Here is a 21375-nt window from a genome sequence, read left to right as displayed (position 1 = left end):
TAAAGGCCTTGCCTACTTCTGATAAAAGAATAAAAAAGAAAACGGCAACCCAGTTCGAAATTTCCTCGGCTTTCTTTATTCTTTTATTTTTATTATGTCAGAAACGAAGCAGGAAAGCAAGGCAATCAGGCAGAGCAGCTTATGTACGCAGGCCTTTAGGCGGAGAAAAATATAAGTTGTGTTCCAGAACTAAAAAGTTTTTACAATTTTTACAACTTTTGCATTCTCTAACACCAAAACACAGCACTATTTATATGGGAGTCGTTCACCACTTTTTAACTTTTTCAACTTTTACCACTTTATGAAGTACGGGGACCCTTGGGAGTCGTTCACCACTTTTATTACTGTTTCATCTTTTACCTCTTTATAAAGTAAGGGAATCAGATCAGATGAACATGAGATGTACATATCGCACCTGTTGAACAAAAGGGTAGTAACTCAAAATTTTTAAATTTTCACTTTTCATCAAAAAACGATACATAATAATCAACTCCACCTACTGTAAAAAACTCCAATTGTTTTGTCTACTCTTTCGTCAAAAAATACCGATAAGTCAATTGTCATCTCTTCAGAATAACTACTCTGTATCGACAAAAGAGACTTATTTCAAGTTGCGCCCACATGTTTCAGGCATTTACATCGCGATTTTTTCAGCAAAAGAGTAATATTTCGAGTTGTTCCCTCATTATGTTATCAATCGCCGCCCATTTTTTTAGTTAAAGGGGCACATGTCGAAATAATTTCTCTACTAAAACTAACATTTGTTTCAACAAAATGGTAGTAACTCGAAAAATGGTTAGAAATATGACCAAATACTTAATGAAATAAAAAGAAATCCAGTGCTGTAGTGTAGTAAAAAAGATATCTTTACGATGACATAGTTTTTTTGTGTATTATACCTTTAACATTAACATAAATCGTTTTTTGTCTCTATTGAAAAGTAGAAAATTTTGAGTTACTACCCTTTTGTTGAACAGGTGCGATATGTCCCTCAAAGTTCCATACATATTTGGAAAAATGTGTTTGGATTTGCACTTTTGCGGTGTCGTGTTTTGCCGATCCCAATTAATAAAATAGGGGTATTACCCAGCTAAAAATTTTGGAAGTTGTGCATGTGGAGTTATGATTTCACTACATCATTCGATGCAGTCCACACGGAGTTATGAAAAATGCACTCCGTTGGATACATTTTAGCTTTGTTCCTTTACTTTTTTAATAGTAAAAGAGAAGTTCTCTCTTCTGTCAGAGAACTGTGAAAATTGATCTCACGTAACAAGTTTTGCACAAAAGTAAAGAAACGGAAAATAGATCTGGCAGCAAAGTAAAAAACAAACATGGCTGCTTAAAAAAATAACAAAATAAATCTCACTGTTTTTTATTTCACTGGTTTAAATTTTTATTTCTTTTTTCCTTTTGCCTTAATTGTCAAATAAATGTCAAAACAGCAGTTTGACAGATTTTCCACTTTTTACACAACGAAATTTGTCGAGCAGAAAGTAGTAAAAGAGAAAGCCATTTTGGCGCTCTCACTCTCTTAAAAATTGCTTCCAGTTTTACTACTTTTTGGGGTTAAGGAACGCTTTCCGAGTTAAAATGGTAAAACTGGTAAAACTTTAAGAAACTTTGACGTAAAGGAACAAAGCTTTTATGTGCACTTGCTTAATGATCCCTACAAAACAAGTCAGTTTGTTAATCCCTACCCGCCGCGGGCGAAATCATTTTTTTAGAGTGTATAAATTTCTAAGAATTTTTTATAAAATAAAGAAATGCACTCAATTTTCGATCCAAATCACGGCGTTTAATGCAGCGCTTTGGATTGAATTTAAAGGCATTCTTCGAATTCCATTTCTAATCAGCCTAAAGATGCAAAAAAAAAAATGCAAGCCAATGCGAAATATCCCAGAATAAATAAAATGCATTTATTATTTGTGTAAAACAAGAAAACAAAGAACTTTATTATATAAACACAAATTAAAAAAGGTTCCATTAAATTCAATCACATTTGAGCTTACTTCCTCCGTTCTCCGTTTAATCCAAACGCATCTGATTTTGCTTCATCATCCTAAATGTTCTTTTTTTGCCTTCCCATCACTAGTTCACCTTCGACATGGACTCCACCCATCTCCACTAAAAATTTCCGTCTCGTGAATTACCGCAAAAATCATGGTAGAATAAAGTAAAGGTAGGCCACAGCTAACAGCTGATTACAATTTTTTTTTTATGGCCTAATCTGTCAAAAGCAGGGTTGACATTTTGTACTGTTTTTGACATTATGCAATTATGCAGATGTATCGCTGAATTGTTCCAACAAAAAACTTCTGCTGTAACACTATATCTTAAAATTGAAAACAAGGACAAAAAATGTGTATTCGCGTGGCAAAATAAAATTGTTGTATTTTTTAACAAAACTTACGAATGAACGATTTATCAAATATTGATATTAATTTAAATTTGTTCCAAAAGTACGGGAATGTAAAAATTACAATTTTTGTAAAAATTCTGCTGACATTTATCTGCAAATCGGATGGCAGCAATCACGATGTCAGATTAGCCAAACTTGTCAAGTAGAAAATAAGTGAATGACATTTTTTCACTGTCATAAGTTTGGGAAGAACTTTTGCTATTTTTGGAACACTTTTCCAACGAGAATATTCTGAAGCCTAGCTAAAGAAATGTTTTTACAATATATGGCACTTTTAACATATAAAAAGTGAAGCTCTAAGTTCTATATGTTTTTGTAATACGGGATAGCTATGCAGGTACATCTACCATTATTATTGTACCATGTCATTTGACGTTTTAAGCCATGGCTGCAGGGTGACATTTCTCAGTGATTTTCATACCTGGCCTACCTCTACTTTATTCTACCATGGCAAAAATGTTCGCAACTTATACTATGTTTACATTTACGAAATCCACTCGATTTCAACTGTCAATTCCATTGCTCAATAGAGCTGGCAAACCATCGATATTACCAACATTAGATATTTTCGATATAATGTTTTAAAATATCGATTGCTATCGATATTATCGTTAAGTTGTCATCGCCATTAATTTGGAGACTTATGCTAAGTTTGCATTTACGAAATCCACTCGATTTCAACTGTCAATTCCATAGCTCAAACGTCAAATGAAATCTCATCTGGATTTCATTTGACGTTTAACCTATGGATTTGACAGTTGAAATCGAGTGGATTTCGTAAATGTAAACCAAGCATTACTTTCTTACACACACATAACCGAAATGCAGCGAAATTTCTATTTATTTCAATGCATTTCAGGTTAGGGGTTTCTATTCCGATAATATCGATAGGCAAAACTATCTATCGATATTGAATTTTTAAATATTAATCGATATTACCGATAGTGCCATTGATTTTTTGCCAGCTCTATTACTCAAACGTCAAACGTAATCCAATCGATTTCAGATGAGTTTTCATTTGACGTATACACAAAGGAATTGACAGATGAAATCGAGTGGATTTCGTAAATGTAAACAAAGCATTAAATTTTTATTTCATTATTTTATAACATATTCTTAGTTATGTATACACTTTTTTTATTTTTTAAGAAATTATCTAAAACATCTGCTTATAAATTGTATCCAACGGAGTGCATTTTTCATAACTCCGTCTGGACTGCATCGAAGGATGTAGTGAAATTATAACTCCACATGCACAACTTCCAAAAATTTTTGCTGGGTACCAATGACCGTACGTACTCATTTAAGAAGGTTATTCACTCATGCTATCAAACTACCGCGAATGACAGCAAAATTAGAACTCAGAAGAAGCATATGTTATGACTACTTTTGTCGTCGTCTCCCAATCTAGTTAGAAGACATTTATGTATTTAGCAGTTAATTGACAAAGTCGATTGCTTTGCGTTTAGTATTAATATAGGTAGTTAAAAATTATTAACAATAAAAATAACGAAAAGTAATGGCTGCTGTAGAACGTTTTGATATTGAAAAAGTAACGCAAGTTTTTCAAGATTCTTTACGGGAAGAAGATGATATTGTGATGGATGAATATTTAAAAGCCTACGAGGAAATTAACAAGTATGTAGACAAACATACCAATGTACATACATATATAGCTAAAAGGACATTTCGATCTTTGTTCATATGTGAAACAATAAATTGTTTTTCCTTTTTTAGATTTTTCACTTTAATTGGTAGTGTATTCGGTTTTGTGAGCAGTGATGTTCGCGCAAAAATTGATATTTTAACAACATTTCGAAAAGATGACGCAAAGGCGGAGAACTTTTTAACGTTTAAAACAATGATGTCATATGAAAAGGATAATGGACTGTTGAAAGATTCAAAATATGTATCTGGAAGTCGTACACTCCTACGTTTGCATCGAGGTCTGGGTAAGTTATTGAGCGTGTCAGAAGAAGAGAGTGTGTAGAAAGGTAAAAATATTTTTTTTATAAAATCATGTTCTATCTCTTTTGGTATCTTATCATTGAACTAGAAAACAAAACATGTATGTACATATGCAATTTGAGGTAGATATTTTCTTTTCTTAGTGGAATGTTGATTGAGTTCGTCGATCGTTTAAAATGTATATGAGTTAGAATCGACACAAAACTTGATTTTTCGGCGCATATCGGTGCGCTATACAGCAGAGTAGTAAATATGCTTCAGGAATTGTACTCTACTGAAGTTTTTTTGCCCCTCTTTTTCAAGAAAAATCCTGCTTTTTCTATGTTAATATAAATAATTTCTTATGGTATAAAAGTGATATAGGTTATAACAAATGAACATGTTGTAAAAGTAGATAAACTTTTCGAAATGATTGTGAGATATGTTTAGAGCTTGCGCCGATCAGAGCAGATTTCGGAACAGGCAATGATTTCCCTAGGAGTGCCGTTTAATGTTTTTGTTCAGCAACGTGTTGTTTCATTTCTTTACAAATCTGTAATTTTAGAACTACCAGGTTGCCTGCGAGGTTTGCGTTCTCTAGATCTACTAGAAACACACAGTTAACTTTTCCACGTTTTCTCCTATTCAAGAAAAGCCATTTTGGAAAATGGGATAACATTGCAGATTTTGTTGTAATGACGGATCCCAAAACCAAGCGTTTCCGCGGTTTTGGTTTCATTACTTACTCCCATTCCATTCGTATATAATTGATAATATCCCATATACTCGCCTTCATAACATATAATGTTTTTTGCTTCTCCTCTAAAATTATTATTTTGTTAGTTACGACTTTTGGCATTTATGGTGAGATATACAATAGGGCAATGACGAATTTTTTATCCACATTTGTACGACCGCAAACATTTTTTTCTAATTTTAATCACTACTTTGCAATAATTAAAATATTTTTCATTTTTTTTAGAATTTGTCTACGAATTCCTACTGAAATTGGCTGAGTTAGCAGAAAACGACAAGGTACATCAAACCTGCAAGCTGGCATATGAAAGCACATTGGCTAAACATCATCCATGGGTGGTACGAAAAGGTGCTCTTGTCGCTATGTATGCCCTACCCACGCAAGGAGAACTGCTAAAACGTGTCTGTTCAAATGTCCCCCGTGCAATAGAAATACTGCCAGAAATGTTAAAAAACACTAAAGTTGTATACGATCGTACCCATGCATTATATACCATCTATGATTTGCATGCATTGCCTTAAATACTCAAATTGCTAGACAAATATGGTGCCCTATATACACACAAATTCTATATAATAAGCTAGATTCAATTTCAATATATTTATATGTTATTTTCCGTTTGTCAACGTGCTGCTAGTTCTTCTTGTTTTAAATTATTTTTAAAATAAGTATGTTGATATTTGTTTTGTATATAAGTTAGTTTATATTAAAAAAGCATTCCTTTACCTTTCTTAAACTGTATGCCTTACAATAAATTTTACATTGTCCTTCGAGGTTAAATTGAATATACATACATTACTATTAATATAAAAGAAAGAGGTTATATTTATCTATTAGATATCAGTGGTGGAATTCTGTAACTCATTTTTCGAGTTACCGACAAAAATCGGTAAATTTTAAATGCTTATAATTTCGGTAATTACCGATTTTTTTCGGTAAGTTAACAACCAAAATAAAGCTGTCGCTATGTCCTACCGATAGCAACAGTGTTGTCAACTTTTATTGATACTTTTTATTCATAATTCTGCGTTTTAATTTTACCAATTTTTGTCGGTAACTGCAAAAATGAGTTACAGAATTCCACTACAAGACTCTTAGTGCGACTGAAGTCCATATTAAGGTCCGGTTCCCGATCGCATTGCTATGATTATTGTAACATCATACCATATTCCCAGCAAAATAAATTGGAAGTAGTGCAATGTAGACTAGTTCTTTCACGGCATGTTTTTATGCAGTTCAAACGGAGTCGTGAAAAAGGCACTCCATTCCTCACATTTTAACCGCATTTGGATGCAATTTAAAGAATCACATCCATTTGTCACATTTTAACAACATCCGGAGGCAGTTCAACGGAGTCGTGAAAAAGGCACTCCAATTCCTCACAATTTAACAGCATCCGGATGCAGTGCAAACGGAGTCGTGAAAAAGGCACTCCATTCACTACATTTTTTTTAGCAGTTGTTAGAGATCCCTACCTGTACATAAATCAGTTTGTACATCTCTACGGGCAGCGGAATACATTTCCAAAAAGAGATAATCGTGTTAACATTTCCAAAAATTTGTTAATACAAACTAAATAATATTTAATTTGTGAACATTTTTCCGGTAACTCACGAGAAGAAAATTTCCCAATGTAGTGCTGTTGGAGTACATGTCGAAATCTTAACTGGTGATGGGAAGACAATATCAAACCCATTTAGCAGATGAAGCAAAAGAACTTAAGCTTGGATTAAATGAAGAGCGGAGGAAACACACATGTTTGCGATTGAATTCAATAGAGCATTTTCATAATTTGTGTTAATTTAATAAAGGTATTAATATTTTTGTTTTACACAAATAATAAATGCATTTTATTTTGTTATTCAAAACACGTGCTCTAGACTGCCTCCTATTCTACCCTAAAGGGTCAGTTAAAATGCAATGCCAAAGGGTCAGTTAAAATGCGGTGCAATGGAGTGCCTCTTTCCGGGGTCACTCCCTTGTAAAAATCATGAGTGAAAATGCATAATTTGATGCACTTCCAAATCACTTGTACATATCATTTAACTGCCTCTTTGGAGGCAAACTTTTCGCTGGGTTATGGTATCATTATACCAATAAAAATTAAATCTCCCATCAAAGACCTATCCTCTCATAGCAACCCTTTCCTTAAACCATGACATTATAGTTCATTCCGAAATAATCAATGTTAAGGGCATTTACAAACCAAACTTGGCTTTCATAAGTTCGCCTTCATAAAGGGTTTATAAGAGTCACCCTTCCTTTCAGAAAGGGTCTATAGAGACACCCTTCCTTTCATAAAGGGTCTATAGATGCAGCCTTTCTTTCAGAAAGGGTCTATAGAGCACCTTTTATCTCATAAAGGGTCTATAGAGCAGTGCCGAATAAGAAGAGCGAAGCCACAAATGTGAATGTATTCAAAACATTGACAATTTATGACAGCGTGTTAGTAACATTGTATGCAAGCAAGGTAAAAAACAAATCAAAACATTTGATCTCTCTTACGCGCTCTTTGCGTTCGGATCGTATGTGTGTGAATTGCCGAAAATCTTCGTAAACAGCGACAAATGGCTGTTCGGAACTGCTTTAGATGCACCCTTTCTTTCAGAAATGGTCTATAGAGGCACCCTATCTTTCGAAAGGGTCAATATAAGTACTTTTTCTTTTAGAAAGGGCCGATAAAATCACCTTTTCTTTCAGAATGGGTCGAAATAACATTTTCTTTCAGAATGGTTCCCTTTCTTTCATACAGGGTCTATAGAAGAACCCTTTCATTCATACAGGGTCTATAGAAGAACCCTTTCTTCAATACAGGGTCTATAGGAGCACCCTTTATCTCATAAATGTCTATAGAGGCACCCTTTTTTCATAAAGGTTCTATAGAGCACCCTTTCTTTCATAAAGGGTCTATAGAAGAACCCTTTCTTTCATACAGGGTCCATAGAAGCAACCCTTCTTTCAAAAAGGGTCTATAGAGGCACACTTTCTATCTTTCAGAAAGGGTCAAAAAATACCCGTTCTTTCAGAAATGGTCCATAGAAGCATTCTTTCTTACAGAAATGGTCTATAGAGGCTCCCTTTCTTTCATAAAGGGTCTATAGAGGCCCTCTTTCTTTTAGAAAGTGTCTAAAGAAGCACCCTTTTTGATATGGGTATCATATCCCAGCAAAATGTTTGTAGCCAAAGAAGTAGTTAAATCATGAGTGCAAGTGACTTCGGACTACATCTTTTTACGTGAAAGAAGTCATGATTTTTACAAGGGCATGGTGCAGTGAGGATACTGTCTAATTTACTTCTTAAGCACACATTTTGCATTACTTCTTTGTAGTGAATAAATCACAACAACATATGATTCAACTACTTCTTTGGCTACAAACAAAGATGCAGTTCGAAATCACTTTTATTATTTTTTGTATGCAAATCACTTTTTATGGATGCAAACACATTGCTGTTATTAGAATTAACAAGAAACAAATTATGTTCTTTGTCTTTTTAAATTTTTTTTTTGCAAAATTTTGAAATTTCTAAAATGTGAAAATTTTATGAAATGGATTCAAATCGGACATTGTCAAAATGTGAAGAACGGACAGCATTTTTCATGACTCTGCGTGGACTGCTTCAAAAAAAGCTATTCAATCACTACTTCACAAGGAACAACTTCAAATAAATTTTGCTGGGATTATACACTTCATAAGTGTATCGTGGTAAAATTTTCTTGGCATAAGATGAATGTAGTGGCTGGACTCAGAAAGTTTTGAAATTTTGTCCACAGGTAGGTCTTGGAATGCTGATTACGCCAATATGTATATCATGCATGGGAATTCCGTATTTCCCGAGATATAGGCTTCGAAAGTTCCGAAAAAACATATGATTTTTGACAAAAAAAAATAATGTTGACAAAATTATGATCGCGTTAGCCCTGTTTAGCATCTGTCCATAGGAGAAAGTCTTAAATCCCGGCCGAAGGCCGGCTATTTTCGACAAAAACTTAATTTTTGAAAACTTTTTGTGGAAAAAGTTTCAAATCCAGCCACTACATTCAACTGGCTCCATTTTCTTATACGGGACTTAAGATTTTTTCCTCTGTGGTACGCGCCGTCTACGCGATCCAAAGTTTGTCTAAAATCGACACATTTCTAAGTTTTTCTACTAGCGTTTTGACCATTTATTATAACCTAGCCTGATCAATAGGTGCGCTATACAATTTATTACTTTAGGCAGAATAAGAACTGAAAAAACTTACCCACAGATACGTGATCCAATTTTTTTAATTGCAACACGTCTATAGTTTCGCAGGAATAAAACAAGAAACAATTTCCATTACGATTTTCCAGTGCATTCTGGGAGATTATGGTAATGCACCACCTTGTAAGATAAGTCCATTAAAATAAGCCAAATACTGCATTGAGGGGATATCCAAACTTACAACATACTGTGCAAGGCAAGCATTGCATTTTGTTCTTAAAATTACGGCGGAATGCACTTGTTTGTACTTTCAAAAAGCCTTATTGACAAAGAAATTTCACTTAAGTCTATCAATGTACAATAAATTTTTAGTTTACTTTTGTTATTATAGCAAGAGGTGTTGACAAATTGTGATTGATCTTGCTCGCTTCATTTGCAACGGTTGTGTTTGTCTTTCAAAAAAAGCAGGGTTCACATACTGCAACAAGTTGTTGTTTAATTTGTCCCGGTTCACACTAAAGCAATTTCATTAAAAATAATTCATGACATTATAGCACTGTTCCAGAACTAAAAAGTTTTTACAATTTTTACCATTTTTACACATTTTGCGTTCCCGTACACAAAATTTATATGAAAATCGTTTACGACCTTTACAACTTTTACGACTTTTACCACTTTATAAAGTACGGGAACAGGCCATATTACTATGTTTACATTTAATCCCGGTCCACACTAGAGTGATTTCATTAAAAAATTTGCATGAAATTATGCGTCTCTAGATCGACTTCCATAGTAGAATAAAATCATAAAATTGCTTTAGTGGGGAATTCGATTTAAGAACGCCTAATTTCATGAAATTCACGCTAGTGTGGACCTGGACTTACGAAATCCACTCGATTTCAACTGTCAATTCCATTGCTCAAACATCAAATGAAATCCAATCGATTTCATATGAGTTTTTATTTGACGTATACACAAAGGAATTGACAGATGAAATCGAGTGGATTTCGTAAATGTAAACATAGTATATGCGTCCCTAGATGGAGTTCCATAGTAGAGTAATATCATGAAATTGCTGTAGTTGGTAACTCGATCTTCAAACCCTCATTTCATGATTTTTTTTCTATAAATGACACTAGTGTGGACAGGGAGACTTTCGGAGAAGTGATGGCCTTAAATTATTTTCAACGAATCTTTTACATACATATAAGTCCCGTTCCACACTAGAGTGATTTCAATGAAATAATTTCATGAAATTAGTCGTTCTTAGATCGAGTTCCCTACAACAGCAAATTTATACAAATAACTTAATATGGAACTCGATCTAAGAACGACTAATTTCATTAAATTATTTTTCTAGTATTGATCGGTACTACGTACACACTCTGGAGTGAATTTCATAAAAAAATTTAATGAAACTAGTCATTCTTAGATCGACAACAATTTTATGATTTTACTCTAAAACTACCAGATGATTGGTTTCAATCTGCATTTTTTTTGTTATTGTGAATCATTTGTATGAAAATGTAAACAAACATTTAGACATATTGAAGAATTTTCTGCCAAAATAGAGTTGTTGTGCTACTTAGTCGAAGGTCACACTAGATTGGTTTCATTGAAACTTTTAGGGATTCTCAAATCGAGTTCCCCACTACAGCAACTTCATGATTTTATTCTAGTTTGGACATCGACTTAGGAACCCTGGATTTCATGAAATTGTTTCAATGAAACCATCTAGTCTGACCAAGGACTTACGTGACCTGATAAATAGATCTAATTATACTAGTCCCGGTCCACACTATGAAATATGTGGCCTGTTCCCGTACTTTATAAAGTGGTAAATGTCGTAAAAGTTGTACAAAAGTCGTAAAAGTTGTTAACGATTTCCATATAAATTTTGTGTACGGGAACGCAAATTGTGTAAAAGTGGTAAAAATTATAAAAACTTTTTAGTTCTGGAACAGAGCTATGGTATGTTCCTTTACTTTTAAAAATGGTAACAGTGGCAGAAAATGGTAAAAGTGGTAAACTGCTATCATATGAATTGTATGCTATTAAAAGTAAGGGAACACTTTACAGGTTAAAAATGGTAAGAAATGGTAACCTCAGGTACGTAAAGGAACAGAGCAATAGTTTCATAAAATTAGGCTTTCCTGGATCGATCCCATACTATATTAATTTTATGAAATTACTGTATGAAATTATTTTATTGAAGTCGCTCTAGTGTGTATACATTTTATACATTCACTTAAAACAGGTGTTTTGGGAGTTTAAGTTATTTATTTGACAGATGTTTTATGAAATCGAAAACTTAAATGATGCAAGTCTTATAAAACATGTTAAATGTAGAATAGGTTTTATTGAATTTAACTTGACTTAAACGGCGTTCGCGTTACAAATGCCAGTATTGGCAAGACAATAGCAAAAATACAAAAATTTTTCACAAATACATTCATAAATTTTTAAATATGTGTAGAGAAAAGTATGAATGTATTATTGAAAAATTGTTTTAACTTTAGCTTCGTTCCCGTACTTTTTAATGGTAAAACTCGTAAAAGAGAGAACTGCAAAAAATTTGTTCTTACACACAAGTTTTCTGAAATAGTTCGGGAACGGAAAAATGGAAAATACGTCAAAAAAAACTGGAACAAATGTCAAAGTCGGCGTATCAGCCAATCAGACGAAGGCAACCATGTTACTATTTTTTTACTCGCCCAAATTTGTCGTGTAAAAAGTTTTTAAAGAGAGCGTCATTCAGCGCCATTTTTGTTTAAAGAGAAATGAACATTTTACAACTTTTTTGTGTACGGGAACGCTTTTTCGAGTAAAATGTGTAAAAGTCGTAAAAATTGTAAAAACTTTTTAGTTCTGGAACACAGCTTTTGCTATTGTCTTTCTTGCCAATTCTGTCTGTGTGTAAACGCCTAGTTAGAGCTTTTTGCCGGGTTGACCTTCCTTATGAGCATTTATTTGTCGTATACGCAAAGGAATTGACATTTGAAACCCAATGGTTTTGTCAAATCCGGTTATATATAAACGTATAAACGCCCATTTATACTAGTCATTTCAAATCGACTCGATTTCTAAATCCAACTTTCAAATCCTAGCTTTTTAGACTAGTCTAATATTATACGGCGTTTAGATTATAGTTTTTTGCAGGGTTAACTTTCTTTATGAGGATTTATTTGAAGTATACACAATGGAAATTACATTTGAAACCCAGACCCACTGGGTTAACCCGGTTATATGTAAACAGCCTATTACGTTTATATATAACCAGATTTAACAAACCCACTGGGTTTCAAATGTCAAATACTTTGCGTATACGTCAAACAAATCCTCATTAAGAAGGTTAACCCTGTAAAAGGCTATAATATAAGCATGGCCTAATATGCTGTTTATATTAGAGCTTTTTGCAGGGTTAACCTTCCTTATGAGGATTTGTTTGAAATATAAGCAATGGAATTGATATTTAAAACCCAGTCGGTTTGTTTAATCCGGTTATATATAAACGGGGTATAAAATGATATAAGATGCCAGTCACTCGATTTCAACTGTCAATTCCATTGCATAAACGTCAAACGATATCCAATGGATTTCAAACTTGTTTTCATTTGACGTATACGCAAAGGAATTGACAGTTGAAATCGAGTGGATTTCGTTAATGTAAACCAATCATATGAGAGAAAAACGTCATCTATGTCCCATTCCACAATAAAAAATTGTATTAAATTAGGGGCTCTTAGATCGAATTCCTCACTACAGCAATTTCATAATTTTACTGTACTATGGAACCCGATCTAGAAACGCATATTTTTTTTTTAATTTGTTACAATGAAATCCCTATAGTGTGGACCGGGACTGTCTGACAAATATTCTATGGAATTGAAATTTTAAATGACGCATATTAATTTTTAACCTAAATCCGCATTTACATCTGGCTTTAGCCTGACAAAATCGTATTTGCTCTGTTCCTTTACCATTTCTAACCTGTAAAGTGTTCCCTTACTCTTAATAGCATACAATTTATATGGTATTCGAAGGTCACACTAGAGCGTTTCATTGAAACAATTTCATGAAAACAAGGGTTCCTAGGTCGAGTTTCACAGTAGAGTGATATCATAAATTTGCTGTAGTGTGGAACTCGATCTATAAATACCTAAAAGTTTCAATGAAACCACTCTAGTGTGACCTTCGACGTAGCAGTTTACCACTTTTACTATTTTTAAAAGTAAAGGAACAGACCAATTATAAACTTCCTAGCCGACGAATATGTCATAAAAAAGCAAAGAGATCATTATCATTCGCTGTCCATTGAGACCGCTGCCGCCGTCAACAAAAGTACTCGTGCCTTTGTACTATAAACCGGTGTGAAAACAGGTATTTTATTTTTTGCATAGTTTTGTCAACAACAAGTATAATAAAACTCTTTTTAATTTGTTGTTTTGTAACATTCTAGAAAAAGAGCCGCATAATTTATGTAAACAAACATACATCTCCAAATATGAGTAAATATACAGCAAAATATTTAGAAGAAAAGCTTGCCAAAGAATTGGAGGCCAAATATGTTCACGCGGTTGATGAATCTGATGGATGTGGTGGAAAATTTAGCGTTGTTATTGTTTCGGAAAAATTCAAAGGCTTAAAAATGCTGCAGAAACATCGAATGGTTAATAACGTACTGGCAGAAGAACTGAAAGAAATCCATGCCTTTTCTCAAAAATCGTATACACCAGAAGAGTGGGAGAAAGTGCAGCAAGAGAAACAATAAAAGGTTTGTGGTTGTTGGTTGGGTTAGCTTGCAGAGAGTACGGACGAGAGAATAGCCAACATTTGCGGTTTAAAAAACGATTGTGTTGTGAGGAAGAGTAAAGATTATGTCGATGTTGTTTGGCTGGCTGCGGAGCTGAACCAACCAGTTGTTTATGAATCGACGTAACGAACAGTTTGTTAAAAGTAAGAAAAATATATAAAAAAAAATAAAGTGAAATAAAGAAACGAGACTGCATCCGTAACAAGCAAAACTTTTGTGTAGTTCATTGGTTTCGTTCATTGTGTGAGACGAGGCAAGCAGGCAGGCGAACAAGAAGTGAAAGTGTTTTTGGAACATTCAAAGAAGAGCCGAGCATAAACTTTGTCAGTTTTAAACTGAGATTGGGAGTGTTGTAACATTTGAAACAATTTACATACACAAAAAGCAAGCACAGAAGCCATTCATTGTTTAGTATTGTTAGAAGAGATCAATTTGCCAGATATACAATTGTCTAGTTATTTGAAAATTGTACTTTTCGTCCCATTTTTAGGGGAATCTTGAAATCATCAACCTCTCAGTACCGTTGAAGTCATCGAGTTCATTGCTTTGTGTTGTTTTCAAATTATATAATGTTGAATTTCCAAGTCAAATCACCTGGCAAGATCATTTTGCATGGTGAGCATGCAGTCGTCTATCACAAACCAGCTTTGGCTGCAGTAGTGGGTGTGGGAACTACTCTCAAGTTCGAAAATGCAGCGGAAGATAACAAAATCTCATTCAAACTGGAGGCATTAAATACAACTTTTGAAATTGATATTGGAAAGTTTAATAACTTTTTGAAACATTGTCGCACCAAGTTCCCCGAGTGTAAACTGGAAAATGCAGTCCAGTTGTTGGAGGAAGTCCGTTTGGAATTGGCCAAACAACAAGATGATGTTGTGGATTTGGGTTCACCAAAAAAGCAACAAACACAAAAGGCCTTTATTTCAATTTATTATCTGTTGGCTGGAGCCATACTGTCATCACCCGTTAAGGATTTGGAACTACAGCAGCCATTTACTATTACCATTGACACTGAGTTGAATATAGGAGCTGGTTTGGGTAGTTCAGCCTCATATGGTGTCGCCTTGGCCTCTGCTTTTCTTGTTTATGCCCAACATTTTGATCTGACAAACTATAAGGAGGAAGAAAATCAACAATTGATATCTGCATGGGGCTTTGAATCGGAACGGGTCATGCATGGCACCCCTTCGGGAATAGATAATACTGTCTGCACTTATGGTGGCATGTTACGTTTTGTCAAAGGACAAGGATTTCAGACAGTTAAAATATTACGTCCACTTCACATACTTTTGGTGGACAGCAAAGTAAAGAGAGCCACTGCGGACATTGTGGCAAAAGTCAGACATCTGGGAGAAACATTCCCCGAAGTGATCAATGCCATTTGGAATGCCTGTGAAGCCTTGGTCAACACGGCCATACCAATATATGAAAACTTCGGAACATGCCAAGATGATAGTGAAAAATTCGAAAAACTTGAGCATCTCTTCCAAATCAACAATGATCTCCTGAAAGCTATTGGTGTAACACATCCCAAATTAGAACAAATTTTCTCCATTGCTTTCAAACGGGGTTTCTTTAGTAAAATAACCGGAGCTGGGGCTGGTGGTTATGCCATAGTTTTGTTGCCTGAAAATTATGCCAGCAATGAAGTTTACTGGAAATTGAAAGAAGAATTGGAGGGTGCTGGTTTTGGTGTACATGCCACCACCGCAGGAGGTGAAGGTTTGCTTATGGAACCATTGTAATCCAAGGGGATAAACTACCAGAAGCAGCAACAGCATGTGTTGAAAGAATCAATTAATAAATTATTTGTATATGTATTTTAAATGTACTTAATGTGTTTGTATATTATTTTTTTATTACATTTTGTAACTTTTTTCGCTATTTTGCATGTTATAAAATTATAATAAAGTATTCCTTTTTTAATAGATTATATACCCATAAAGTGTTTTCCTCCAATTTAGATGTCAAGAAATCGATGTTGATTCCATTGTCAGTAAATCCAGGGGGAGGAAAATTGGCGGCTTTCTCCTGAAAAATAAAAAGAAATTAAAGATTGTCATATTTGCATCAGAGCTCACGATATTTAAAAGATTTAATCACATGAACCTCCATTGATCGATGTGAGTGTCTTTATGTGGCTCACACTCTTTTAGTATTGGGTTAATATGTGGTATTTTTAAATTTTCAGTAACAGGCCGTACTCTTAATAATATGATGCTATTTTATTCCAATATTTACATTTGGGAATGTTGGCCCCCAATACACATTCAATACCAGCAGATGTAAAAAACAAAACTTCAGATGGCGGAATAATTATGCGACATTGTTGTGGAAAATTAAATATATGTATCTGTTCCTGTATTTCAGTTATCGGTTCTACGTCCTCTGTGTCCACATTTCAAAAATTGTGCAACCCGACCTCTTATGTCCATAAAGGACACCTGTTGTTGAATGGGTTTTGCTGGAAAAATAACTAGAATCAGCGTATTGTGTCGATCCAAATCACATGCAGTCCTCAGGTCGCCATTCTAGCAAGAATTTTTGATTATTTTCTAATTCTTAGTGCTAACATTGGCATACCAGACTGCATAGCGGACCTCATACCGCCCACTGCTTTATAAGAAGTGAAAAGGGTTTCTTTTTGTCAGCAAGCAACTGGTTGCCGTTCAGCGACTTGAAGACCTTGTCCTTACTTCTGATCTTATCGCAATTAGCTGTGGCCTGTGAGAACATTTTAAAGATTTTATCAAATTTTAAACCCAATATCTTGAGATAGTTGGTGGTCGGAAACAGGGCCCCTGGTTTGGGTAGTTCAGCCTCATATGGAGTAGCCTTGGCCTCTGCTATTCTTGTTTATGCCCAACATTTTGATCTGACAAACTATAAGGAGGAAGAAAATCAACAATTGATATCGGCATGGGGCTTTGAATCGGAACGGGTCATGCATGGCACTCCTTCGGGAATAGATAACATTTAATCAAATTTTAAACCCAGTATCTTGAGATAGTTGGTGGTCGGAAACAGGGCCCCTAAAACATGTATTATTCTGGTTTAAAATCCCACGTGACTTTCGTCCTACCGCCGTTTCAAACCTAAAGGAGAGAAAACTCACGGGGAATTAACGTTCAGAATATCCCTTTTAAGTTTTAGTGGCGCACCGTGTAACAGTAGATTTACCGGTGGATATTTTTATGAAAAAGGGCACTAAGTTAGCTATGTTGGCGTTTAACCTTTCACAAATGTTGTCAACGCCAAGATCGTACAATCATCGGCACACGTAGCGAACTCTATGCTGTACATAAAGGGGTGGAGGAATACAGGAAAGGTGAGATTAAGGTGTCGATTATGTATAGCAACCAACTCCAGTTGCGTTGGCCACAGCAAATTGATGGGCCGATTCCGTACAGCGAGGCGAGTCGTGTCGCGTTGCCAAATGCAATTTTTAGATTCCGTACGGCAATATTCGCCTGACGCCGTCAAATTTTGTCGCCGTAATGTTCATTTTCGGGCGACAACAAATTAGGTGTCGCCGTTCATTTTTACTAACGAATAAAAATAAAATAAAAAAATAAATAAATAAAAATAACTTGTTATCGAGGATTATTTTCTATCGCTGTACGTAGTGCATTTTTTAAATTTTGTCACAGAGACGATAGACGACGCGACATGACTCGCCTCGCTGTACGGAATCGGCCCATTAGTAATAACATTTTCTATTTCCGCATTAAAATTTATAATTTTCACAATAAAAATAATAGCTGAAGGTTCAAGACGCTCATATTGATTGAATTTGACAAAAATTTCCGTCTCTTTAATCATTTTAATTGCATGATTTTCTCTTCAGGCAACGCAATTACAGTTGAGTTGTTATCCATAATCGACCCCTAAAAGTTGCGGAGATATCAACCCTACTTAGGGAAGTCCCCTTTTCACTATACGGGGCTTCGACAACTTGTTCATTAATTCCATGTACGAATGGTGTTCAAACGTAATTGATTGTCGTTCGGAAGGTTGTTTTCTTAATGTCATTAAACCGGGTGACGTTGACGAAAGGCTTTTGATAGGTCGAGCACCCAAGAAATTTATTTGGCACGGCCTATTCCTTTTAAGTCCTCAACTTTACTTATTGTTTGTAGTCTTGTTATTGTTTCACTATGCCGCCTACGAAATCCGTCACCATGATCAGTTAGTAGTTTCGGACACTGACATAGATTAAAGCTTTAAAGGTATTTTCTTCGGGTAAAAATATGTTGGAATCCTTGCCTTGCGACGCGATGACTATCGACAGGTTGATAACTTTCGTGAGATACTCGACTCCTGCTACATACAGGTTTTTTAGCATTACCATGGAAATTACGCCCGGCAGATTATTTACAGTTCCTAATGGTAATTGAAACATTAATGCAACGAAGTTATCTTCGCCCTGTCACTGTCGGGGTGCTTGAAAAGTTTTTAGTAGAAATAACATGCACAGCTATTTGGATCGGTCAGCGTGACGATGCCAAACGAGAGATTCTATCTTGTTGAAGCAGCCAAACTTCTAGACTTGGATTTTGAATCAGATGTAAATTATCAGCCCAATTATGAACGGCCTCTCACCGTGAGTTTTCTCTTTCTCGCCTCCTCCCCTATTATAAACATCATATCGCCGTGAGTGATGTTATGTTCTCACTGTTCCCTTATTATAAACAACAAGAGGGTGAGCAAAACTCACGTTCGTGAAAAAATTAGCTATTACAAATGTAAAAAAAGTGAGAAAAAGAGGCAAATTTCTGCTGAAATTTCTCACTACCGAAATCAAAGTGAGTTGAACAAAAAAATTTAAGTGTGAACATTTATTTTAAAAAATACGAATATTTTGTATCTGTAATGATAATTAATTGTATTTTAGGTTGAAAGTAACCAAAAATAATAAGAGATTTTTTATGTTGTGAAGTTATTGTTGACCTTTGGACGCTATTTTCTTTGGTTTTAATTTGGCTTGAGGTCAACTTAAAAATTTAAAAACAAATGGGCGTTTTTGTTTTTATTCTTATAAAAAGAAAAAAATATCATTATTATAAATTTCTACCATAATGTTTATAGTTGCATAAAACGAATGTTCTTGTTTTTTAAAGCTTAGGACATTGACCGCTAACATTTTTTCAGAGTTCTTTACGAATTCGGTCTGAATCTCTGAATTCTTTCAGAATTTGGTACAAAATTGGGTCTACCTTCAGTTCCAAGAATGGCATGTAACTATCCACTGAAGTTATATGACTAGGTTTGGCATCGCACCATTAAAAGACGCAGAGTGCTGTGCATGGTGCTATCAATATTTGCCTAAGAATTTAGACGACTGCAATATCCCAAGTATAGTTGAGCTCACAACTATACAAGGACCCAATCAGGAGAAACCCATGTCTGCAATTGTTATTCCTAGAGAGAGTAATGTACACGATTTGGATCTTTTGGGGTCGCAGTCTTGGAAAGAATGGGAGATGGTGCTAAACACAACTTCCACTGTTGCCATTTCTGTTATCACCCAAAATGCAACATTAAACATTTACTTATTGTAGCCATTTAATGACGTTTTTAAACGACATTTGTTCACTTTTTTACGATTTTCCAATAAATTTCACGAATTCTTTAGTGTAAATAAACAATTTTCACATATCTGCCAAAACAAAAGAACAGCTGTTACAGATGTTACCATGTTGTTTTAATGTTGTATTTTCTTTTACCAATATCCATGTTCTTTTACAGTGGATTGTTAATAACTGACATTTTTCTTGCTAGAAATGTTTATTAATTTGAAAATTTATTTATTTTTTATACAAAAAATAAGAATTAATTAATCTCAAAGTTATTTGTGCAAAAAATGACGGTATGGCAACACAAATTATTATTTCAAGGGTTCACAAGTCGCGCCATTATTTTCCATTTTCCGACTTGTCAACCCTTGTTCACTTTTTGTGCTCCTCCCTGCTCAATCATAATAGCTCGAGCAGGTGAAAGTGAACTGCAACTCACTTGTGAGTAGCTCCCTACGTGAAGATTCATAATCGCTATGTATATCAATCAACGAAACAACAATAACCTATTCGATTCTAGTTCCACAATGGTAGCAACCTGTTGAATGAGCCTATTCTTGTTCTAAGAATGAACCAATCCATGTTCTATGATGATCAGGGGACTTGGAATGAAAATATTCTGCCCTAACTAAAGCCAGTTGGCCAGTTTGGAAAAATCTAGTCATTATATCCCCCTAATGTCGGGGTGTCAGGTGACCACGTTCTGTCGTTTTTGACATTTATGGCGAAAATAATTGCCGCATTGCTTTTTCCAGAACAACCATTGAATACTATGCAACATCGTCGGCAAAAGGACTTTAGTGAGTTCAATTAAGACAGTTATAAACTACAAAGCCAGATGGAGCTTTTTTGTTAGTAAATACTATAGATTATTTAGATGGATACTTACGTGAATGCTATTACAGTTTTCATACATATTTTTAACGTTGACTAGTATCTCTGGGTCTGTATGGAATGCCACGGCTTTTCATTTCTCTTAAAGTTGTTTGTGGTAAAGTACCCGACACAGATATGGCATATATTCCTCTAGTGAAACGTCCTAGAATAATGTAATAATAAAAAAAAAAGAAAAATATTATTTCAGTTCATCCACTAAAGAGCATGGTAGTTAGTGGAACGCGTCTAGTTTAGAGGCTACATATTGACATTACTGTATTGGAACATATGTAAGTCAGTCTTCCCTTTACTCACCTATTCTCTGCCATTTGGCAACCCAAGAATCTTCTGGACTCATTAATGCAATAAGGCCATCAAAATTGTTGCTGGTGTGGTCATAGACATTGTCCTTGTTGTTTTTCATGCGCAAAAACTCGTCACAATTGTCGCATCCATCATATTCGAATTGGTCAAAAGTCTGAAAAAGTATGACATTTGGGTCAGTTTGCATTCTCATGGCTATGACTATAACGATAATATACAAATGCATTTACCTTAATCAGTGAGCACACCAAGCATGCACGTAAACCACGCAAATCTTTAGGAATTGTATCGAAAGACATTTTTTGTATTATTTAATTGTTAAATGATTTTTTCTGACAAAAAACACGCAGCGAATTGTCGAGAAAGAATAACAGTAAACAAATGCCAAAAAACAGAGATCAAAGTTTGTGAATTTGATGACGTGACTGCGTTATTACACATACGACCGGCGTTAATTTTTCACACACAATGT

At 34.8% G+C, this 21375-nt stretch overlaps 5 protein-coding genes across 5 annotated transcripts in view; 3 read left to right on the top strand and 2 right to left on the bottom strand.

Moving 5' to 3' along the window:
* The window catches only part of Lac (septate junction protein lachesin), a 63012-nt gene extending 53275 nt beyond the window's left edge, over nt 1–9737 (bottom strand). Inside the window, exons 1-2 of the mRNA XM_073955498.1 lie at nt 9553–9737; nt 9370–9491 (exon numbers count right to left, since the gene is read on the bottom strand). The gene's annotated coding sequence lies outside the window, so the exon portion shown is untranslated. The remainder of the gene's footprint in view (nt 1–9369; nt 9492–9552) is intronic.
* LOC141404804 (ceramide-1-phosphate transfer protein) lies at nt 3767–5915 on the top strand. The gene is made up of 3 exons (XM_073988524.1): nt 3767–4060; nt 4160–4374; nt 5352–5915. Exons 1-3 carry the CDS (start codon nt 3942–3944, stop codon nt 5645–5647), a joined length of 630 nt encoding a protein of 209 aa, XP_073844625.1. The 5' UTR covers nt 3767–3941; the 3' UTR covers nt 5648–5915.
* Nucleotides 9738–13815: 4078 nt separating the features above from the next.
* On the top strand, nt 13816–16064 carry LOC141405432 (bolA-like protein 2). The gene has a single exon (XM_073989732.1). It carries the CDS (start codon nt 13816–13818, stop codon nt 14080–14082), a length of 267 nt encoding a protein of 88 aa, XP_073845833.1. The 3' UTR covers nt 14083–16064.
* Nucleotides 14694–16064, top strand: Mvk (Mevalonate kinase). The gene has a single exon (XM_073989730.1). It carries the CDS (start codon nt 14694–14696, stop codon nt 15870–15872), a length of 1179 nt encoding a protein of 392 aa, XP_073845831.1. The 3' UTR covers nt 15873–16064.
* spt4 (Transcription elongation factor subunit spt4) lies at nt 15925–21292 on the bottom strand. Its single transcript, XM_073989731.1, has 4 exons — nt 21134–21292; nt 20895–21057; nt 20593–20742; nt 15925–16158 (listed from the first exon to the last, which is right to left on the bottom strand). The coding sequence occupies exons 1-3, from the start codon at nt 21200–21202 to the stop codon at nt 20624–20626; spliced, it is 351 nt and encodes a 116-aa protein (XP_073845832.1). The 5' UTR covers nt 21203–21292; the 3' UTR covers nt 15925–16158; nt 20593–20623.
* Nucleotides 21293–21375: the final 83 nt, after the last annotated feature.

Source organism: Musca autumnalis, unplaced genomic scaffold, assembly GCF_047663935.1.
Source record: "Musca autumnalis isolate F117 unplaced genomic scaffold, ASM4766393v1 scaffold_5, whole genome shotgun sequence".
In the NCBI taxonomy this organism is placed as follows: Eukaryota; Metazoa; Arthropoda; class Insecta; order Diptera; family Muscidae; genus Musca; species Musca autumnalis.
The sequence above is the reverse complement of the archived record's forward strand: the minus strand, read 5'-3'. Positions and strand labels throughout refer to the sequence as shown.